The 20,547-nt window shown below is 44.1% G+C and overlaps 1 protein-coding gene across 1 annotated transcript in view; it reads right to left on the reverse strand.

Annotated features, from left to right (window-relative positions):
- Window positions 1-10,177: 10,177 nt before the first annotated feature.
- The window catches only part of LOC139400897 (solute carrier family 49 member 4), a 62,770-nt gene continuing 52,400 nt past the window's right edge, over window positions 10,178-20,547 (reverse strand). The window contains exons 9-10 of the mRNA XM_071145458.1: window positions 12,240-14,711; window positions 10,178-12,168 (exon numbers count right to left, since the gene is read on the reverse strand). Coding sequence (XP_071001559.1) covers window positions 14,596-14,711 — 116 coding nt within the window. The 3' untranslated portion in view covers window positions 10,178-12,168; window positions 12,240-14,595. The remainder of the gene's footprint in view (window positions 12,169-12,239; window positions 14,712-20,547) is intronic.

Below are 20,547 nucleotides of genomic sequence, written 5' to 3' on the forward strand. Positions count from 1 at the left end.
ACCGGGTCTGGATCCAATCAGGTCTATACGGAATTGGTCTAGTTGTCCTCGGGTCCGTTCGGAACGGGTCTCTATATTTATTTTATTTTATTTATGCATATCAGGTCCGGATTGGAACACGTCCAACTTTTTGGATCCATGAAGGCCCCTACAGTACGGGGCCACAGGGTAGCCTCAATCCCAGCTGTTCTTGGTCTGGTAATGGTGCGATATTTAGCAGTGCAACACTATACAGTGAGTACTAGTGTAAATGATAACAGTCCAATGTACCACAGGGAGCTATCCCCAACATTATATCCTTGTGTCATCGTTTATTGGCCTTTTATAGGGACAAGGCTTTTGTCCTAAAAACAGTAAGTTCTTTCTCTATTCTTTCTCTATGTTAGCAAACACAATAACCCACCCAGGACCCGAGGGACGATTAAAGCCCAATTCCAGATCCATACTTGATAGTTTCCTCCCTCCTGTCACAACTGATAAGACTTCCATCTTAGTTTTGCTGCAAAACATTTTTTTTCAGGACCTCTGAGATTCAGATCGTTTGTTTTCTTCTACAGAGACTAGTTGCTATTCTCCACAATAGACACATCTTGATTTATATTTAATCCATTCTCACAGGTCTCAGTGCGATGACAAATAGGCTTCCTGTTCCCCTGCTCCCTGTGGGAGGTTAATGCGTTGAAACCGAACCCAACCTGGGTAGCTAAGAACAAGTAGCTAAACCTGAATAATTTATGTAGAGAGCTGCAAGCCTTTTTCTGCCCCCTTGTATCCATCTGAAGTTGAGAGTTCTGAATGGGGTGCAAGCGCGTGCTTAGGCAACAAAAAAGGCTCTCGATGGTAGTGCATTAAACTTTGAGAAACAAGAAATCAGGAGGCAGAAAGTAAGTGAAAATCTGTGTGTCAGGTCATATTCTAGGCATTCTCCACTAGGCTTTTAAGCAAATTTCCTGTCCTTGTGTTTATTTGAAGCATTTTGCTGCTGTGTCCCTGAAAAGTTCACGCACAATCACGGTCGCAAACACACACACACACACACACACACACACACACACACACACACACACACACACACACACACACACACACACACACACACACACACAAACACACACGACGCACTCTATATGAACCATCAATTTGTTCCAACAAAGCTAAGGTGTAGTTTGAAGTGATGTGTTCTTATTTCCGCCCTCAAAACACTTTCTACTTCTCTGTAATTTTTCGAAACAGATGTAGAGACAGATGTGTACAACAATCTTGTTTTATGTTGAATAAGCCAACATCAACCAAACATAAAAATCTGAATTCAGTGGGAAACAATGAAACAGGTCAGGCGCCTATAGTCTAAATCAAAGTGCTTTTTCAGCAGTACCGTGTGACCTGTATACAGTATGTACATTACAGAGTGACAGAACTCCTTACTGTCATTTCAGAGCCGCTAAACCACATATTATGCATGATGATGCTGCTGCTAGTCGTCGCACAGACAGTATCTATAGAAAGCTACAGTGCTGCGAAGGCCATACGTACTGTGTATGTACCGAGTGGCAGAACTTCCAGAGCCTTTCCACCATATAATCATGCAGTATTTATATAAAGCTACAGTAGAGGGCTGAGAAGGTCAGGTGTTTTTTCTGATTCATAGTGGTCCTTATGGGGAGGAGGGTAATTTAATGGATAGATTGTGAGGTAGCTTTTCCACCTCTCTGAGGCACACGCACGGGGGCACACACACACACACAAGCAAGCACGCACGCACGCACGCACGCACACACACACACACACACACAGCTTTCCTCTCAGAGGAGGAAAGGACCTATTTCCTCTCAGCTGGAGAGCATTATGTCTGAGAGGGCTGGAGCAGCTATACACAGGGCCTCTTCTAGGACGGCTGTGTCCCACATGGCACCCTATCGCATATATACAATGGTGCACCCAATGGGCCCTGGGCTGTTGTCAAAAGTAGTGCACTATATAGGGAACAGGTCAGTTGGAACAAGGTCAGTTGGAACGCAACAGTCACCACTGTTAATGTTTGTTACGTTCCCCCGATTATGTGTTGTAGTTTGTGTATTTGCATGTGTTTATTTCAGGAAATGGCTTCCTGAAATCCCTCAAGCAGCTGATTGGTCGACTCCATGGCTAATTTGAGAGCTGACCCCGCCCCCTCGTCAAGACGCATCTGTCTCCAATTACCTATTCCTTCTGAAGCTATATAAAAGCCAGTGTTCTGTTCAGGAGAGAGGTTCATTGCTGGGAGGTCATTGCAGAGCGATTGAATGTGAGGGAGGTAATTGCTGAGAAAGGAGGCTGATGGCTGTGGATAATTTACTATGTTAGTTGTTGGTAGCAGTTGGTATGTTAGAGCTTATTTGATGTCCTTTGTTTCTTAGTTTGTTTGAGAAATTATTTATTCTCCTGTTTCATTTGTTCCCAGGGGGGAAGGGGAAGGCACCTAGGGAGTGATTTGGCAAGAGGCCCGCGGGCATACATATACCCGTAGTATATTCATTGTCTAGGCACAATAGGTAAGACCTGGGCGGACCACCCCCTGTATTTTGGTTAGGGCACCAGGTGGTGCTAAATTAGGTAAGTATTGGTTAGGCAGGTAAGATAGGAGAGGGGGCTTTGAGATTTACTTTCTTTGCTTTGGTTCCGTCCAGCCCCTTTTCCCCATATTACCGTGTAAAGGAATAAAGTCCTTGTAAACGGTACCACATTCTGCCTGTTGTCATCCTTACTCACGCCTACAGTCCATGCCTCTTTCACTTCACGGAGAGTTTAGTTGTAGCAGGGTGTTGCGTTCCCTCTTCATAGAGGCGTGCGTAACAATGTTCACCACTCAAATCTTTTCAAATGGGTCATGCCTACGTGCTGAAATGTATTTGTCTTTCCATTTGTTTCTGTTCAATAGTGATGAAACTGTTGCAAAGGTTTTTAAAGTTTAGATATCCTATAGTATAGTGGGTTTTACTTGGTTTAAATGTGTGCAAGCATAGAAGAGATATTTTGGTCACTCTTGTGATCTATAATCTTGCCTGAGACCAGAAGACTTGCATTAGCTCCTCTAGCGAATGCCTAGGCTTGAACTTAACAGGCAGTTTTGGGTTCCATATTAACTCTGGGTCTTTACCTCCACTGGGCCTATTCAGACTTATTTTATATTAAACCTTTATTTACCAGGAAGTCTCATTGAGACCCCAAATGAGGTTCAGGGAGAGATTTGATGGTTCTTCAAGGAGTCTTTTCTCACCTTATATCTCAGGTAAGCCTCTGGGGACTCTGGCTCTCCCAGTAGGGGCCCCATGTGAACAGCGACAGAGCTGCACTGTGTTTAACTTAAAAGCAACAAACAGGTTCATTGTTAGCAGATCTCTCCTGGCAGTTGCCTTTCTTTAGCCTGTATTATCCTCTCCTCTATCCTCTCCTCTCCTGCTGTGAAGAGGGCCGTAAGCTGCTGAGAGGATCTATCTAGTCATGCTAGCTCTCTCTCTCACAGCCTATATACCCTCTATGCTGAGCGTAGGACGGGGGGGTTAGGCATGAAGATGTGGTACATCTTGGTGTTTAAAAAAAAAATCTTCATTTCACCAAGAAGATCAACATACCTCTTACCCTTAAGGGAGGTTTTGGCAAAGAGCAAGCTAGAGGGATGTACTATGTAAAGCCAACATAGATACTGTCTCCCATGAGATATGAAGGAGGATGCGACTTTTATTTGGGGGAGGTGTTTGGCAGACTATCTGCTCAGGGATTTGAATCGATCTGTTCAAAGATTAGAACAGTTGGCTGATTTGTTGTAGGTTGCAGGGAAATCCAATTACTTTATAATGTGGTAGTTCTCTGCCAACGTACAGTAGGTGGCAAGACAATTATAAAAATATATAATACTGGGGATGTCTTTCACTGTAACCGGTTATGTACTTGGTCAGCCCTGTCCTCACCTGTGTCTCCCCTCACACCCACTCATCCATTGGCAATGTAAGCCACCCCAACTGGGAGGCAATGTGTTTCAATCCCAGTGTCCAATTGTGAGTGTACTGGCTGCAGTCACCTCACAGAAGGGAACATAACAGAGTCCAGGCGCTCTCACGGCAGCACAGATATGTGTATATATATATAAGTATTCAGACACCTTTACTTTTTCCACATTTTGTTACTTTACAGCCTTATTCTAAAATGGATTAAATTGTTTTTTTCCCCCCCATTAATCTACACAAAAGAGCCCATAATGACCAAGCGAAAACAGCTTTTTAGACATTTTACACCTTTTTTAGACCTATATTATAAAAATGGAAATATCACATTTACATAAGTATTCAGACCCTTTACTCAGTACTTTGTTGAAGCACGTTTGGTAGCGATTACAGCCTAGAGACTTCTTGGGTATGACACTACAAGCTTGGCCCACCTGTATTTGGGGAGTTTCTCCCATTCTTCTCTGCAGATCCTCTCAAGCTCTTTCATGTTCAATCAGGTTGAAGTCTGGGCTCTGGCTGGGCCACTCTAGGACATTGAGACTTGTCCCGAAGCCGCTCCTGCGCTGTCTTGGCTGTGTGCTTAGGGTCGTTGACCTGTTGGAAGGTGAACCTTCGCCCCAGTCTGAGGTCCTGAGCGCTCTGGAGCAAGTTTTCAACAAGGATCTCTCTGTAGGGATGGTATTGGCCAGGTGATGAGTGGTGCCAGGTTTCCTCCAGACGTGACGCTTGGCATTCAGGTCAAAGAGTACAATCTTGGTTTCATCAGACCAGGCAATCTTGTTTCTCATGGTCTGAGAGTCCTTTAGTTGACTTTTGGCAAACTCCAAGTGGGCTGTCATGTGCCTTTACTGAGGAGTGGCTTCCGTCTGGCCACTCTACCATAAAGGCCTGATTGGTGGTGATGCAGACATGGTTGTCCTTCTGGAAGGTTCTCCCATCTCCACAGAGGAACTCTGGAGCTTTGTCAGAGTGTCAGAGTGGTTTTCGGTCACCTCCCTGACCAAGGCCCTTCTCCCCTGATTGCTCAGTTTGGCCGGGCGGGCAACTCTAGGAAAAGTCTTAGTGATTCCAAACTTCTTCCATTTAAGAATTATGGAGGCCACTGTCTTCTTGGGGACCTTCAATGCTGCATAAATGTCTTGGTACCCTTCCCCAGATCTGTGCCTCGACACAATCTTGTGTCTGAGCTCTGGGACAATTTCTTTGACCTCATGGCTTGGTTTTGGCTCTGACATGCACTGTCAACTGCGGAACCTTTTTTAGCCAGGTGTGTGCCTTCCAAAATCATGTCCAATCAATTTAATTTACCACAGGTGGACTCCAATCAAGTAGTAGAAACATCTCAAGGATGATCAATGGAAACAGGATGCACCTGAGCTCAATTTCAGGTTTCATAGCAAAGTGTCTGAATACTTATGTAAATGTGATATTTCAGTTTTTTATTTGTAATACATTTGCCAAAATTTCTAAAAACCTGTTTTCACTTCGTCATTATGGGGTATTGACTGTAGATTGATGAGGGAAAAAACAATTGAATCAATTTTAGAATAAGGCTGTAAACATAACAAAATGTGGAAAAAGTCAAGGGGTCTGAATACTTTCCGAATGAGAGAGAGAGAGAGAGAGAGAGAGAGATGCTACCTCCATCTTTAAGCACTCTACCTCAATATTAATCTCTTTCTCTCTCTCTCCCTCTCTCTCCTACTTTCTCTCCCCCTCTCTCTCCCCTCCTCTAAGAGAGCAGCAGTAGAGAAACATCCCCCTTGTGTGTGACAGAGACTTGGAGCCCATCTGACTTAGAATCCTTGACGTCAGCGCCAGGCCGGTGATGGTCTGGACTGGAACAGCTGTTGTGGCAGCAGCCGGTCACAGCAGAGGTCTCAGTGCCACTCCGCTATGCCACAGGGACAGGAGACTATAGGTTAATGAAACTGGTGACACACACATTGGACGCCCAGTTGCCTGCTGATTGCACCTTTGAATGAATGTACCTCTGACTCTCCCCCAGCCGTTTTCTACCTAAACCCGGACACGTTTTTATCCAGAGGGACGAAACTGTAGCCCACTGAGCCTCTGCATCCCCCAGCTATTCAGTCACCCAAACCCCTACTGATCCACCATGGATGCCCAGTTTTCCACTGAGTACACCTCTGACTGTCTCTTTCCCAGTCAGTCACCCAATTCCCTGCGGATCCATCATGGACCCTCAGTCGCCTACTAACTGTACCTTTACATCCCCCCCAGACATTCCCTACCCAAAACTCTGACTGCCACATCATCCAGAGGGACAAAGGAAACTAAGTACCTGATCCACCATGGTGGCTCAGTTGCCTACTGACTGTGCATTTGCAGCTCCCAACCGTTCAGTCACCCAAACCCCTGCCGAGCCACCATGAACTCCCAGTTGTCCAGTTGCCTACTGACTTGCTGCTCTCAGACCTTCACTAGTCAGCCAAACTCTGGTTGCAACGTTTTCATCCAGAGGTAGAGTCCCTGGCTGTACCCCCTTAGTCCCTGGCTGTACCCCCTCCTACACTTTGTTCAGGGTGCTGAGTCACATTGTCTGAACACAGCAATCAAAGGAAACCATGCTGTCCGGTAGCCACATGAAACAAAACAAAAAATATGTTCATTTTTGAGGAGGGGAAGGGAGGGGAGGAGGAGAAGGTCTGTATGTGTGTGTGTGTGAGTGCATCTGTGTGTGAGTGCGTGCAAGAGACTGCTCCCAGGAATCCACAGAGGTATAGCCAGACTTCTGGGGTGACTTTCTGTGAGCCTGTTTGCATTAGCTAAGAAAGGCATGCATCTCTCTGTAGGTGTGTGTGTGTGATTTAAGTAGGAAGCCTGCTAGATCAAAGAGTCCAGTGTTCTCCTGGCCGTGGCGTTTCCGCCTGCCTGGTTATCATAATTGCCTTAACTCTGAGGACATGCTGATTCCGTTAGACCTTGTCTCCCCACATTACAGTTAGGAGACTGAACTCTGGTCTGGCTGTCTGCTTGCTTTTTCTTCTCAACCCTTTACAGTTAGAAATGGAAGTGTTGAAAATATTGATGTACTGTAGCTCTTTTTGGGGTGGACAGGAAAAAGAGAATTTGTACCATAAACGCTTTTAACAATTTGTAGAGTCCATGCCCCGACAAACTGAGGTATGTGGTTGACTAGCTATCTTAAGAGGAAGTCAAAAGATGAAATCAAAAGTAAAATGTCTAACATCTGGGCTCATATTCATAAAGCGTCTCAGAGTAGGAGTGTTGATCTGGGATCAGTTTAGCCTTTTAGATCATAATGAATAGGACAAGGGGGATATGATCCTAGATGAGGTATTCTGAGACACTTTATGAGTATGGGGCCTGGAATTTCTTTATATATTGCCAGCTGCTAATCTCCTTCCAAGTATACCCCTCACACACATCCATACAAGGCCATCTGTTTCCTTCTCCTCTGTCTCCCTTATCCCCCCATCCTCAGTCTTCTGGTTAAAATTGTATACATGTTGGGATTTATTTAAAGGTATGTCTCCAAAAGATAGAGGCTGGAGGGTACCAGACACATGCTAGGGAACACCTCAAAGTCACTTCTGATGGTGTGTGTTTGCGTGTGTGTTTGTGTGTGTGTATACACCTCAAAGTCACTCATGATGGATACTCCAATTAGGATCCAGCTGTCATGCAGCTCGTCGCTCCGGCCCCTAAACCCATCCATCCTCATCAACACTACAGCCCGGTAATATGTAGAAGATAAGTTACAGCCAATATGATAGCATTGATGCTAAATGAGCCATTTGAAAGTGCAGCCCATTTTTCATAATCCAAGGTTTTCAGTTAAGACACATACTGTAGCTAAGGGAGTCCCAAGGAGACAGAGACACAGGAGACTTGCCAAGGATGGAGGGAAGCGAAGCTGGGTTTTTTTCATAAAAAAATAAGGGGGGAAAAACTACCGATATCATAAAAGAAACAACACAGATATGAAGAGTGGCAGTTGGAATGGAAAACAAATGATGGGGTATAAAAATGTCACTTGAACAGACAGGGAGGCCTATTTTCTCCCAGCCAGCCATTTGGTCTCAAAACCTATGACAGACAGGAACAACAATGGGAGAATAGAAAGACAGAGAGAGAACAAAGCCAAAAAGAAAATCACCAAATTGCTTGTCAGACAATGGAAACTATTGTTTCCAACAGGCTTCTCTGCTCCCAACAGACCTGCTGTCAACAACAAAGATGTGTTTGTGTTGTGTGTGTGTGTTGTGTGTGTTGTGTGTTAAACAGGCAAATTGTTGTGTTTTGTTTTCCTGAACAATTGAAACTGTCTGCATCATTGCCCTATCTCTCTCTCTCTCTCTCTGACAATATAATATGGAGGCTCCTGCATCCACGCTTACTACACTACAGTATAAATACTATTCTTGCCTTTTGCACTGATGCAATGAACTGTAATCCAATTACCTTAAAAGCTAAATAATTGTGTGTTTGACTGAGGCCCTCTCTATTCCCATAGAGCGGTGGTCTCAAACTGTTTTGCTTCATGACCCACCAACTGAGGTGTCTGATTCGCGACCCACCATAACGTTTGAGCAGCGAAAATACGTACACAAAGCCAAATAATAAGTACAAAATATTTGCAGGTCCAAAGCTAAACTCCTGCAATTCCACATATCCTGTCATGGAGCTGAAAGAAAATGTTGCAGTTTTAAAGCCAATTTTCTGCAATTCTACGCATTTTGCCATAGAACTTGAGAGAAAATATTGCAGTTTTTAAGCTAATTTCATCCAATTCTACACATTTTTACATGGCTAATGCTGTGTTCTAATGCTCAAAAATCAAATGGGGCCCTTTTATTATGTTGATTGCAAATTCTCAAAGACTATTGAAAAATAGAGGTCCATTATGGGGTGGCAGGGTAGCCTAGTGGTTAGAGCGTTAGACTAGTAACCGGAAGGTTGCAAGTTCAAACCCCCGAGCTGATCTGTTGTTCTGCCCCTGAACAGGCAGTTAACCCACTGTTCCTAGGCCGTCATTGAAAATAAGAATTGGTTCTTAACTGACTTGCCTGGTAAAATAAAAATGATCTTTTCTACATACTTTTTACTTGGTTTTAGTCATTTAAGTTTACACTAAAAACATTTGGGCAATGTCATCCCACGGCCCACCTGCCACGATCCCCAAGTGGGCCCCAACCCACAGTGTGGGAACCACTGCCACAGAGTACTGTTGAATTCCAGTTCACCCCCTGGGTCATGAGCACTGTGTATTGCGTGTTCTGATCCAGGTTGAGGCACACCATGATGCAGAGTGCTGTGCTGCACCATAGCCTGGTCTCAGATCTGTTTGTGCTGTCTTGCCAACTCTTATGGTCTTTGTCACAAGAAGTTGTCAAGACAGCACAAACAGAGTGGGACCGGGCTATCCAGATCTGGGACATACAGCTTCCCAGTAGCTGGTCTCTCTTGTCTTTGATGACATCTTGCACTCAACTCCAACACCTGACAGAGGGGTTAGGAAGAGAGATCAATCAGATAAACACACACCTATGGGTCAGATAACAAATCTCTAGATTGAGGAGAGAGAAACATGAGTGAGAGAGAATCTCTGCAACTAAAATCAATCATAGCATCTAGTGTATCCAGAGAGCCAGTGAGTCAGAATGAGCCAGAGCAGACATGTTATGTGTTATGTGACTTTTAAGGTCATGTTACTGTATGCTATTTGTTTGTGCTCAGATTGAAGGTTTGTCTATTTGAGTGTCAGGCTTTTACATTTTGTTTTTATCAGAGTTGTATTTACTGTATGTAAAAAGTGACCCCTTTGCATGCATGGGGACCCCAGAGTCTAATATTCCGCCCTGATCGTAGCCTACATATGACTTCATGCACAGCTGGGAGAGGGTCTTGTGTGTGTCTTCTAGAGGGAATAGGCGTCTTCATGGACTTTACACAAGTGAGGTCATGTATGTTGATCTTCATTTGTTTCATTAACTGGAAATGGGGAAATGAGTGCTGACATTTCCTGGAAGAAAAGAAGGTGAAATGTCCTGCAGTTTTTTGTACTTTTACACTTGGTCTACAGTTGCATTCATTGTGAAATAGAACATGAATGGGAGGAGAAGAGTGGATGATGGAGGAGAAGAGAAGAGTGGATGAAGGAGGAGAAGAGAAGAGTGGATGATGGAGGAGAAGAAGAGTGGGTATACTGTATTTCAAAATGTATTTTTAATAAGCTGCTTAAAATCTCACATACATTTGATTTTGTTTTCACAGGACAATAACATCTATACCCCCAAAACACATGATAAGCAGTGTAATAGGAACGAGTTTCACTACTGTACACATACGGACTACCTCATCATCACAGAGTGGGTGGAGAGGACAGAAATCACAGATCACAGGGAATTAAGGCAACATGTCACAAGGTTCTGAAGGTAAAGAGCATGAAGACAAAGTGTTCTATCACTGGGTCGATCCACGAAGAGTGTCTTTGGCATCCCTTTGATATTTTAAGTAGAAATTGTGCATCAATATTGGATTTCAAAAGCCTGTTTTATTAAATGAAGTGCCCTTTAACCTAGACCACATGTAGAATTGAATCAATCTGAATGAATAAATAAAGTCTTGACTAAGTGCCAAAAATCAGCATTTTGACATGTCCCTCTGTCTACCTTCTGTGACTTCTAGGAAGATGTTTTTTAACCCACTTAATCCCCACAAGTTCTCACCATCATTGTAAAGCCCTAGTTATTTTGCTGCTTTGACAAAGTCATTTCTGAAGATGATTATTTATTTTGTGTGATTAGTGATTCATTTACATCTGTCCCTCATTCTAAAGGTCAACCCTGTTACGTGAACTGAACTCTCATTGTAATATGGTGAAACTCTTCCTTTTAAATATTTTTTTCAAAAGAAACCATAAACATCTAATAGCCAAATCATAGCGTAAAAGCAGGTGAGATGGTTCTACTCTGAGCGGATCAAGCATAACATGTCAACCCTGTTACCCATACATAGACAGGCTAGAAATATATTTTTTATTTTACCTATTGAGCTGGGAAAATGTGTTTTAATGAACTGAACATGTGCTCTGACAGAATGTTAAAATTAGTTGAAATTCCTTTTTCTTTTAACAGTTCTCAAAAGGCACCAAATTGGTGGAACGACCCCAAGAGGTAAAGAGAAAAACCCTTACTGTACAAGGTGCGTTGTTAAATTAACAAGGAGAGAGGAAACGACAAGCGCCATTCAGAACATACAGTTAAAGTGGGAAGTTTACATACACTTAGGTTGGAGTCATTAAAACTCGTTTTTCAACCACTCCCCAAATTTCTTGTTAAACAAACTATAGTTTTGGCATGTCGGTTAGGACATCTAATTTGTGCGTGACAAGTCATTTTTCCAACAATTGTTTACAGACAGATTCAAAATACAGACTTTTTCAAAATATCACAATTCCAGTGGGTCAGAAGTTTACATACACTAAGTTGACTGTGCATTTAAACAGCTTGGAAAATTCCAGAAAATGATGTCATGGCTTTAGAAGCTTCTGGTAGGCTAATTGACATCATTTGAGTTAATTGGAGGTGTACCTGTGGATGTATTTCAAGGCCTACCTTCAAACTCAGTGCCTCTTTGCTTGACATCATGGGAAAATCAAATTAAATCAGTCAAGAACTCAGAAAATAAATTGTAGACCTCCACAAGTCTGGTTCATCCTTGGGAGGAATTTCCAAATGCCTGAAGGTACCATGTTCATCTGCACAAACATTAGTACGCAAGTATAAACACCATGGGACCACGCAGCCATCATACCGATCAAGATGGAGAAGTGTTCTGTCTCCTAGAGATGAACGTACTTTGGTGCGAAAAGTGCAAATCAATCCCAGAACAACAGCAAAGGACCTTATGAAGATGCTGCAGGAAATAGGTACAAAAGTATCTATATCCACAGTAAAACAAGTCCTATATCGACATAACCTGAAAGGCTGCTCAGCAAGGAAGAAGCAACTGCTCCAAAACCGCCATAAAAAAAGCCAGATTACGGTTTCAACTGCACATGGGGACAAAGGGAGTACTTTTTGGAGAAATGTCCTCTGGTCTGACGAAACAAAAATAGAATTGTTTGGCCACAATGACCATCATTATGTTTGGAGGAAAAAGGGGGAAGCTTGCAAGCCGAAGAACACCATCCCAACTGTGAAGCACGGGGGTGGCAGCATCATGTTGTGAGGGTGCTTTGCTGCAGGAGGGACTGGTGTACTTCACAAAATAGATGGCATCATGAGGGGGGAAAAATTAGGTGGATATATTGAAGCAACATCTCAAGACATGAGTCAGGAAGTTAAAGCTTGGTCGCAAATGGGTCTTCCAAATGGACAATGACCCCAAGCAAACTTCCAAAGTTGTGGCAAAATGTCTTAAGGACTACAAAGTCAAGGTATTGGAGTGGCCATCACAAAGCTCTGACCTCAATCCCATAGATCATTTGTGGGCAGAACTGAAAAAGTGTGTTCGAGCAAGGAGGCCTGCAAACCTGACTCAGTTACACCAGCTCTGTCAGGCGGAATGGGCCAAAATGCACCCAATTTATTGTGGGAAGCTTGTGGAAGGCTACCCGAAACATTTGACCCAAGTTAAACAATTTAAAGGCAATGCTACCAAATACTAATTGAGTGTATGTAAACTTCTGACCCACTGGGAATGTGATGGAAGAAATAAAAGCTGTAATAAATCATTCTCCCTACTATTATTTTGACATTCTTGAAATAAAGTGATGATCCTAACTGACCTAAGAAAGGGAATTTTTACTAGGATTAAATGTTAGCAATTGTGGAAAAATGAGTTTAAATGTATTTGGCTAAGGTGTAAACCTCCGACTTCAACTGTACATACTATATACCGTATCACCCAGGAAAAACATTTTCTGTGGTTTGTCTGTGGCACAGCCGAGTAATGGGAGTTGGTGAGTGGTTTTGGGGAGTACCCCCCACTGTGCACAAGTGCAGGGGGCATGTTGAAAAAATATATTCCCAGTTAAAGTCCCTTGTAGATTAGTGCCTTTCAGGACCAGTCACTCCACAATCTGGACAAAGGTGGTTCTTTCCCGTTCCCCTCTTTTTCATGTTGAACATCAGTTCAATATGTGTTATTTCTCCGTGGGAAAGTAAGCATCCCCTCCAAGTCCAACCCTGAAAGTCCAGGCAAGGAGGTGCTTACCGAACCACTACCTGCCTCTTGTTGTCAGTGTCCTCAGCACAGTGACTACTGCTGGTGAACGCTGTGCGTTAGATGTAGAGCAGCTTCGTGGTGACTTAATAGTTTGTGGTTTCCACAGAAACAGCCACAGTCTCAGCTGTGCAACAGCGGTATTCACATATTTCATGACAGTCTTTGTATTTGTCTCTGTATCTACTGTGTTAGTGTTCTGATCCCTCAGTAAATACATCTGTAATAATAATGGACATTTCTACTGAGAAATATTTCATGTTAAAACCATTTAAAAAAACGTGCCTTTCTCACTGAAACAAGTTTAGTTCAAAATTCCAAAATCTCCTATATAGTTTAACAAACTGTAAACAGCAACAACAAAAATATTTGACCATTTTGAAATGTTCGTCTGCATATTAAACCAACTCCAAACCAAAATATCTGACTCCCGTTGTCAGCTGAAAGGTCAGAATGACACGGGGAAACTACTACTTCCAACGTCCATATTCTGAACTGCTCATTAAAACGGACTGTGTGGTAACACCATGAGACCCGCGCAGCAGAGCCTCGACACACACAGAGAGGAGAGTTTTAAAGCAGTGACTTTGCATGCAGAGCGAGGCGGTCTCTGCGGCTCATCCAATCATATCCCAAGACACTGGCGTGTACCAGGGTGGTGTCCAATCATAGTCGACGACACTGGCAGGAACCTGCACGGCCTGCAATCAATTCAATCCCATAGGGAGAAAAAATTTATTGCATAAGTCTTGAGAGAGGGGGATATAGTAAAAAAAGGCGACCATATGTCACTATTAAAAGACATGTAATATCACAGGTAATTCTACAGAACAGCTTAGTTTGACAGTTTTAGCCCCCTGCAATTCATAACCAGCAGTTATGAGTGACACTAAAATGCTATACGGTCCCTTGTTAGCACAGACTGGTGGGGCTTGCTGATTGGCTGCTAGAGCTACTCAGCCAATCAGGCCTCTCTTCTCTCATTAAGATCAGAGGACCAACAGGCCACAGGGAAACCACCTGCCACAGAGTGCATCTTTAGACAACAACAGTCCCTCATCATACCATGACCAGGTCCCACTGTAGTTTACATTATAAAAAAGACAAGACAATGCTGCATCAGAGGACCAACTGGCCAAACCGACACTTATAAAGACTTAACATTAATTACTAATTGTCTGAGGCCCTTGGCTGGCGCTTCTCATTGGCTACAAGGAAATCACAATGAATCACCGACCACCGTCATATTACAAGTTTACACCTACAGCTATACTTAAAACGTAAAAGAGCGCAAGTTGCACTTCTGAAATCCATTTTTCTTCCTCTTCTTCTTTGTGCAGTGCGTTTCAAATGTTCCTGTCTTTGTTCTCCTCTTGTTCCAGTCTTTTTGTGTGTGTCAGACTGAGACAAAGACGTCTAGGTAGAGGCGGTCGTAGGATTCCCTGAAGAAGAGGATGAGGACGAGGCTGAAGGCACAGGAGCCCGTCAAACACCAGTTTAGCCACGACAACTCTGAGGAGAGATGGAAAAGGTTAATTAGATCACTGAAGGTTACTCCTTACATCTGTACCTCTACGCTCACTGCAGACCAGGCATTGCCGGTACACTACTGTACATCAACATCACAATGACCTTTATAACAGACGACAAGAACAACCAATCATATAGTTAAAGTATTGACTCCGTGACTTTGTATAAACCCAACCGGCGACATGCAATAGTAGTAGTATAACGTGTTCTAATAGTTTAATGTGGGGAGGTTATTCATGTCCGTTAACTCAAAACAAGCCCTAATCATGCAATGTATAGACTAGAGGGTGACATCGTTCTGAACTTTGTGTCATGCATCTAAATAATGTCAGTAATGGCCTGTTTTCCCTTCCAGCATTGAACTAAACTTGAACCCAAATGTTTTTCCTTTTCCCTCCTGTTTTGCTGTTTAAGCTCCAGTGGCCCTAGTTAGCCTGTAATGAAGAGGTAATGGAAAGCCACGTGTAGAGTGAGACTAATTGGTGTGATCCATGGTTCTAACTCAACACACACACACACACACACACACACACACACACACACACACGCGTAGAGCAACATATACCTTGACAGACACATTACTTCCTGTTACTGCACCAGAAAGAAATCGATATAGGTCTCCTTTCAGCTGCACAGCACTAGGCATGCCCTCTCAACATGATGCAGAGGTGTGGGTGGGGGGAGAGAGAGAACGAGAAAGAGAGAGGGAATACAGAGAAAGAGTCACCAGAGAGAGCGAGGGAGACCAGAGAGTGAGAGAAACAGAGAGACAGAAAGAGAGAGAGCAGAGAGAGAGAGAAACAGAGAGACAGAAAGAGAGAGAGCAGAGAGAGAGAGAGAGAGACTGAGCGGGGTGCCCAGCACCCCTACCACTAAGACAGGAACCACACGGCCTGATAAGGTAGAAGATGACAGCCCTCCAGCAGCTGGCAGGGACCTGATAAAGAAACAGCAGGACTAAATATAGAGAAATGAGGTCAAAACACACCAACTTGAGTGGAGCATGCATCTTAATTCAACCTGCAGGGCATTTCAATTTCAGTTGCCCGGTCCTATAATGCAGTTGATCAATTGCCCCTGAAGTGAGCGGCTCAATCGATGGGTGAGAAGTGAGACTCAAGCTAGGTCAGCCGTTTGGCCTGTTTGGGTAAATTCTATGATTTGGCCCTCTGGCACATCTCAGAGTGAGTCAGCCAGAATGGATCCACCTCTCCACCAGGGTAAGGTGAAGGAGACAAGGGTGCATTGCACACAGGAGAAAAAAATAGGCCTTTTGGCTTACTCTTTCACTTATTGTTGCTACCTAAACCTACACAGAAAACAGTAATAGTGTCCAGAGGGGAAGAGGACATAAGGGAGAGAGTAAGAAAGAGAGAGGCTCCTCCTAAGGACAATGTGAAGGAAAATTATATTTTGTCTTGCTTATCCTTTCATTTGTCTCTCCACTAGGGTACAAAAAGAGCCTCTTCCTCAAGCCAGGAAGAGAGAACATCTGTGGATCCAGAACACAGTGGACAGAGAGCGAAAACATCTGTGGGTCCAGAGCACAGTGGACAGAGAGAGAACATCTGTGGGTCCAGAACACAGTGGACAGAGAGAACATCTGTGGGTCCAGAACACAGTGGACAGAGATAGCTGCAACATCTGTGGGTCCAGAGCACAGTGGACAGAGAGAGAACATCTGTGGGTCCAGAACACAGTGGACAGAGAGAGAGAACATCTGTGGGTCCAGAACACAGTGGACAGAGAGCAAAAACATCTGTGGGTCCAGAACACAGTGGACAGAGAGAGAGAGAGAGAACATCTGTGGGTCCAGAACACAGTGGACAGAGAGCAAAAACATCTGTGGGTCCAGAGCCCAGTGGACAGAGAGAGAGAGAACATCTGTGGGTCCAGAGCACAGTGGACAGAGAACGAAAACATCTGTGGATCCAGAACACAGTGGACAGAGAGAACATCTGTGGGTCCATAGCAGTGGACAGAGAGAGAAGATCTGTGGGTCCAGAGAACAGTGGACAGAGAGAGAGAACATCTGTGGGTCCAGAACACAGTGGACAGAGAGCGAGAACATCTGTGGGTCCAGAGCACAGTGGACAGAGAGAGAGAACATCTGTGGGTCCAGAACACAGTGGACAGAGAGCGATAACATCTGTGGGTCCAGAGCACAGTGGACAGAGAGAGAGAAGATCTGTGGGTCCAGAGCACAGTGGACAGAGACAGAGAAAATCTGTGGGTCCAGAACACAGTGGACAGAGAGAGAATATCTGTGGGTCCAGAACACAGTGGACAGAGAGAGGACATCTGTGGGTCCAGAACACAGTGGACAAAGAGAGAGAGAACATCTGTGGGTCCAGAACACAGTGGACGGAGAGAGCAACAGAAAACATCTGTGGGTGCAGAACACAGTGGACAGAGAGAACATCTGTGGGTCCAGAGCACAGTGGACAGAGAGAGCGAGAACATATGTGGATCCAGAGCACAGTGGACAGAAAGAGAGACAGAAAGAGAAAACATCTGTGGGTCCAGAACACAGTGGACAGAGAGAGCGAGAACATCTGTGGGTCCAGAGCACAGTGAACAGAGAGCGAACACCTGTGGGTCCAGAGCACAGTGGACAGAGAGAGCAAGAATATCTGTTGGTCCAGAACACAGTGGACAGAGAGAGCAAGAATATCTGTGGGTCCAGAGCACAGTGAACAGAGAGAGAACACCTGTGGGTCCAGAGCACAGTGGACAGAGAGAGAACATCTGTGGGTCCAGAACACAGTGGACAGAGAGAGAAAGAATATCTGTTGGTCCAGAACACAGTGGATAGAGAGAGCAAGAATATCTGTGGGTCCAGAGCACAGTGGACAGAGAGAACATCCGTGGGTCCAGAACACAGTGGACAGAGAGAGAATATTTGTGTGTCCAGAACACAGTGGACAGAGAGAGAACATCTGTGGGTCCAGAGCACAGTGGACAGAGAGAACATCTGTGGGTCCAGAACACAGTGGACAGAGAGAGAATACCTGTGTGTCCAGAACACAGTGGACACAGAGAGAGAGAGAGAACATCAGTGGGTCCAGAACACAGTGGACAGAGACAGAAACAGAGAACATCTGTGGGTGCAGAACACAGTGGACAGAGACAGAGAACATCTGTGGGTCCAGAACATAGTGGACAGAGACAGAGAACATCTGTGGGTCCAGAGCACAGTGGACAGAGAGACAAAATCTGTGGGTCCAGAGCACAGTGGACAGAGAGCGAAAACATCTGTGGGTCCAGAGCACAGTGGACAGAGAGAGAGAACATCAGTGGGTCCAGAACACAGTGGACAGAGACAGAAACAGAGAACATCTGTGGGTGCAGAACACAGTGGACAGAGACAGAGAACATCTGTGGGTCCAGAGCACAGTGGACAGAGAGAGCGAGAACATCTGTGGGTCCAAAACACAATGGACAGAGAGAACATCTGTCGGTCCAGAGCACAGTGGACAGAGAGAGAGAGAGAAAGAGAGAGAGAGAACATCTGTGGGTCCAGAGCACAGTGGACAGAGAGCGAGAGAGAACATCTGTGGGTCCAGAACACAGTGGACAGAGAGAGAGAGAGAGAACATCTGAGAGTCCAGAGCACAGTGGACAGAGAGAGAGAGAGAGAAAGAGAGAGAACATCTGAGAGTCCAGAGCACAGTGGACAGAGAGAGAAAGAGAGAGAACATCTGTGGATCAGAGCACAGTGGAAGACAAAATAAGAAGTGAAAAGGTGAAGGACGTTCCATTGTGCAGTAGCACAGTCATTAATCAAGTTAGCTCAGTAACCTGTTGCCTGTTGGTGTGGAGGCCCGTTTACGGAGTTGTGTTTCTCTGACTGTGTTGTCACCACAACCCGCCTGCCCCTGATTCATCCATTTAGATTGGAGATTAAGAGATATGTGAACGGGTGTAGAGTCTGAATGAATGCTAATGTGTCTTTGTATGCTTACCAACAAGTATTTGTTTGTGAAGATGGGGCTAAGTGGCTTGTGCGGTCATGGTCCCTCTGACATCGTCAGTGAGGAGTGGTGGGCTGTACTGTGTAGAAAGTTGCTTGAACAGCAATACACAGGGGAATAGGAGTGGACTGAATCTATTTCCCTTTCTGTACATTCATAATGAAAGAGCCTCTGGGGAGAGATACGCTGATGCAGGCTATCATAGCTCCAGTAGCTCAGTGATAATACCCAACTGACAGTTAGAAAGGACAATTGAAATTATGTTTTCACTTCTCCCTCTGGCTATATTGACGCCTCACCCTGCGCCATCAGCCAAAGCCGCTTATCATACCAGAATTATTCCTAATTGTCGCTGATAATGCCGCGTTTTAAAATGGATGTAGCTTTTCAGAGCTGGTTAAATGTCTTCTCACTTTACATAGCTGTTTTTTTTAGGTGAATGGAGCTGGCTGACTGGCTGACTGGCTGACATTAGCCAGAAATAAATGAAATGAAATCATAAAACGTTCAATGAAACAAAATGAGAATAATTATTTTCTATTACTGTCAGAATGTTGCGACTGGGTGGGTAGACATTAAGACTGTTTAATATGACTGTGTGTTCCTAATAGGGTGTGTTTGATTACACTGTCAACTGTTCCCACGACGATCCTTCAAAAACATCCCAGAAATAAAAGTGCAACTGCAAAACAAAAGGCTTGTTAATGATCAACGTGGCGCTACAGTCTGACGCCTCCATAACATTCACAAAAGGTTAGGAATTACAGATATGCCAAATAACATGTTATTCATCTCATAGTGTTGTACTTCAAGACAAACACAGCAAAGTTTGACAAAAACTAAGTTTAAAACAAAAAGAAAAGCGTCAATTATTTTCGGTCTGTTTCCCTCGTAGAAGTCTTGGCAACAAACACAACGATATAGCTGCCTATCCCACACAACCGCTAACTCCTCCACATAGACGAGGAATCTTTGACTCTACACTTCACAATAAGGCTCCCTACTTTGTATTCCACCCACCTCTCCATAGCTAAATCACAAACACAGAGACGATGAAATCTAAAGTACCAACAGCTGTATTCATATGGCCAATGTTGTCTCCATTCGTGTTTTCAGACAGATTCAGTCCTATATAGAGCAAAGGGTGCCATTTGGGAGGCACCCTGAAATACCCTGCTGGAATAGAAGGAAGTTGGGACCCGCTGAGCCGAGACCCTAGCAACCCTTCAATATTAAAACAATATGTATACAAATATATATTTTTAAAGAAGTTAAAGCATTGATACTTCAGAATTTGTTCTTTTGGCAGTGAGCAGCGAATGGAAATTTTAAATCAACTGTAACCAAAAAATAAATGAACATCTTTGAGGCTGAGATTGCCAATTTAAAATGAAGGATGGAGCGGGGTTGATTTTGAAAAGGCAAAGATTTATATGGAATTCTTCTGCTTTTAATTCCACACCACCGCATATGCCACATCGATTACTGTATAAGGCTGAAATGAATGAAGTAGAGGTAAAAAATAAAATATTGTAGCCCCATCATACAGTGGAGGCTGCTGAGGGGAGGATGGCTCATAATAATGGCTGGAACAGAGCAAATGGAATGGCATCAAACCATGTGTTCGATGCATTTGATACCATTCCACTCATTCTGCTCCAACCATTACCACAAGCCCGTCCTCCCCAATTAAGGTGCGACCAACCTCCTGTGCTATCATACGGTCCTATTCCTTACAAATCTGTTTTGTGGTGGTTGAATGTTATCCTCCGTTCATCCACATTGGTTGATAAACAGGACAGAGACAACAGGAACTGGATTTAGTCGTAGTTGTCCCCCACAAT

This window comes from Oncorhynchus clarkii, chromosome 3 (genome assembly GCF_045791955.1).
Source record: "Oncorhynchus clarkii lewisi isolate Uvic-CL-2024 chromosome 3, UVic_Ocla_1.0, whole genome shotgun sequence".
Classification (NCBI taxonomy): Eukaryota; Metazoa; Chordata; class Actinopteri; order Salmoniformes; family Salmonidae; genus Oncorhynchus; species Oncorhynchus clarkii.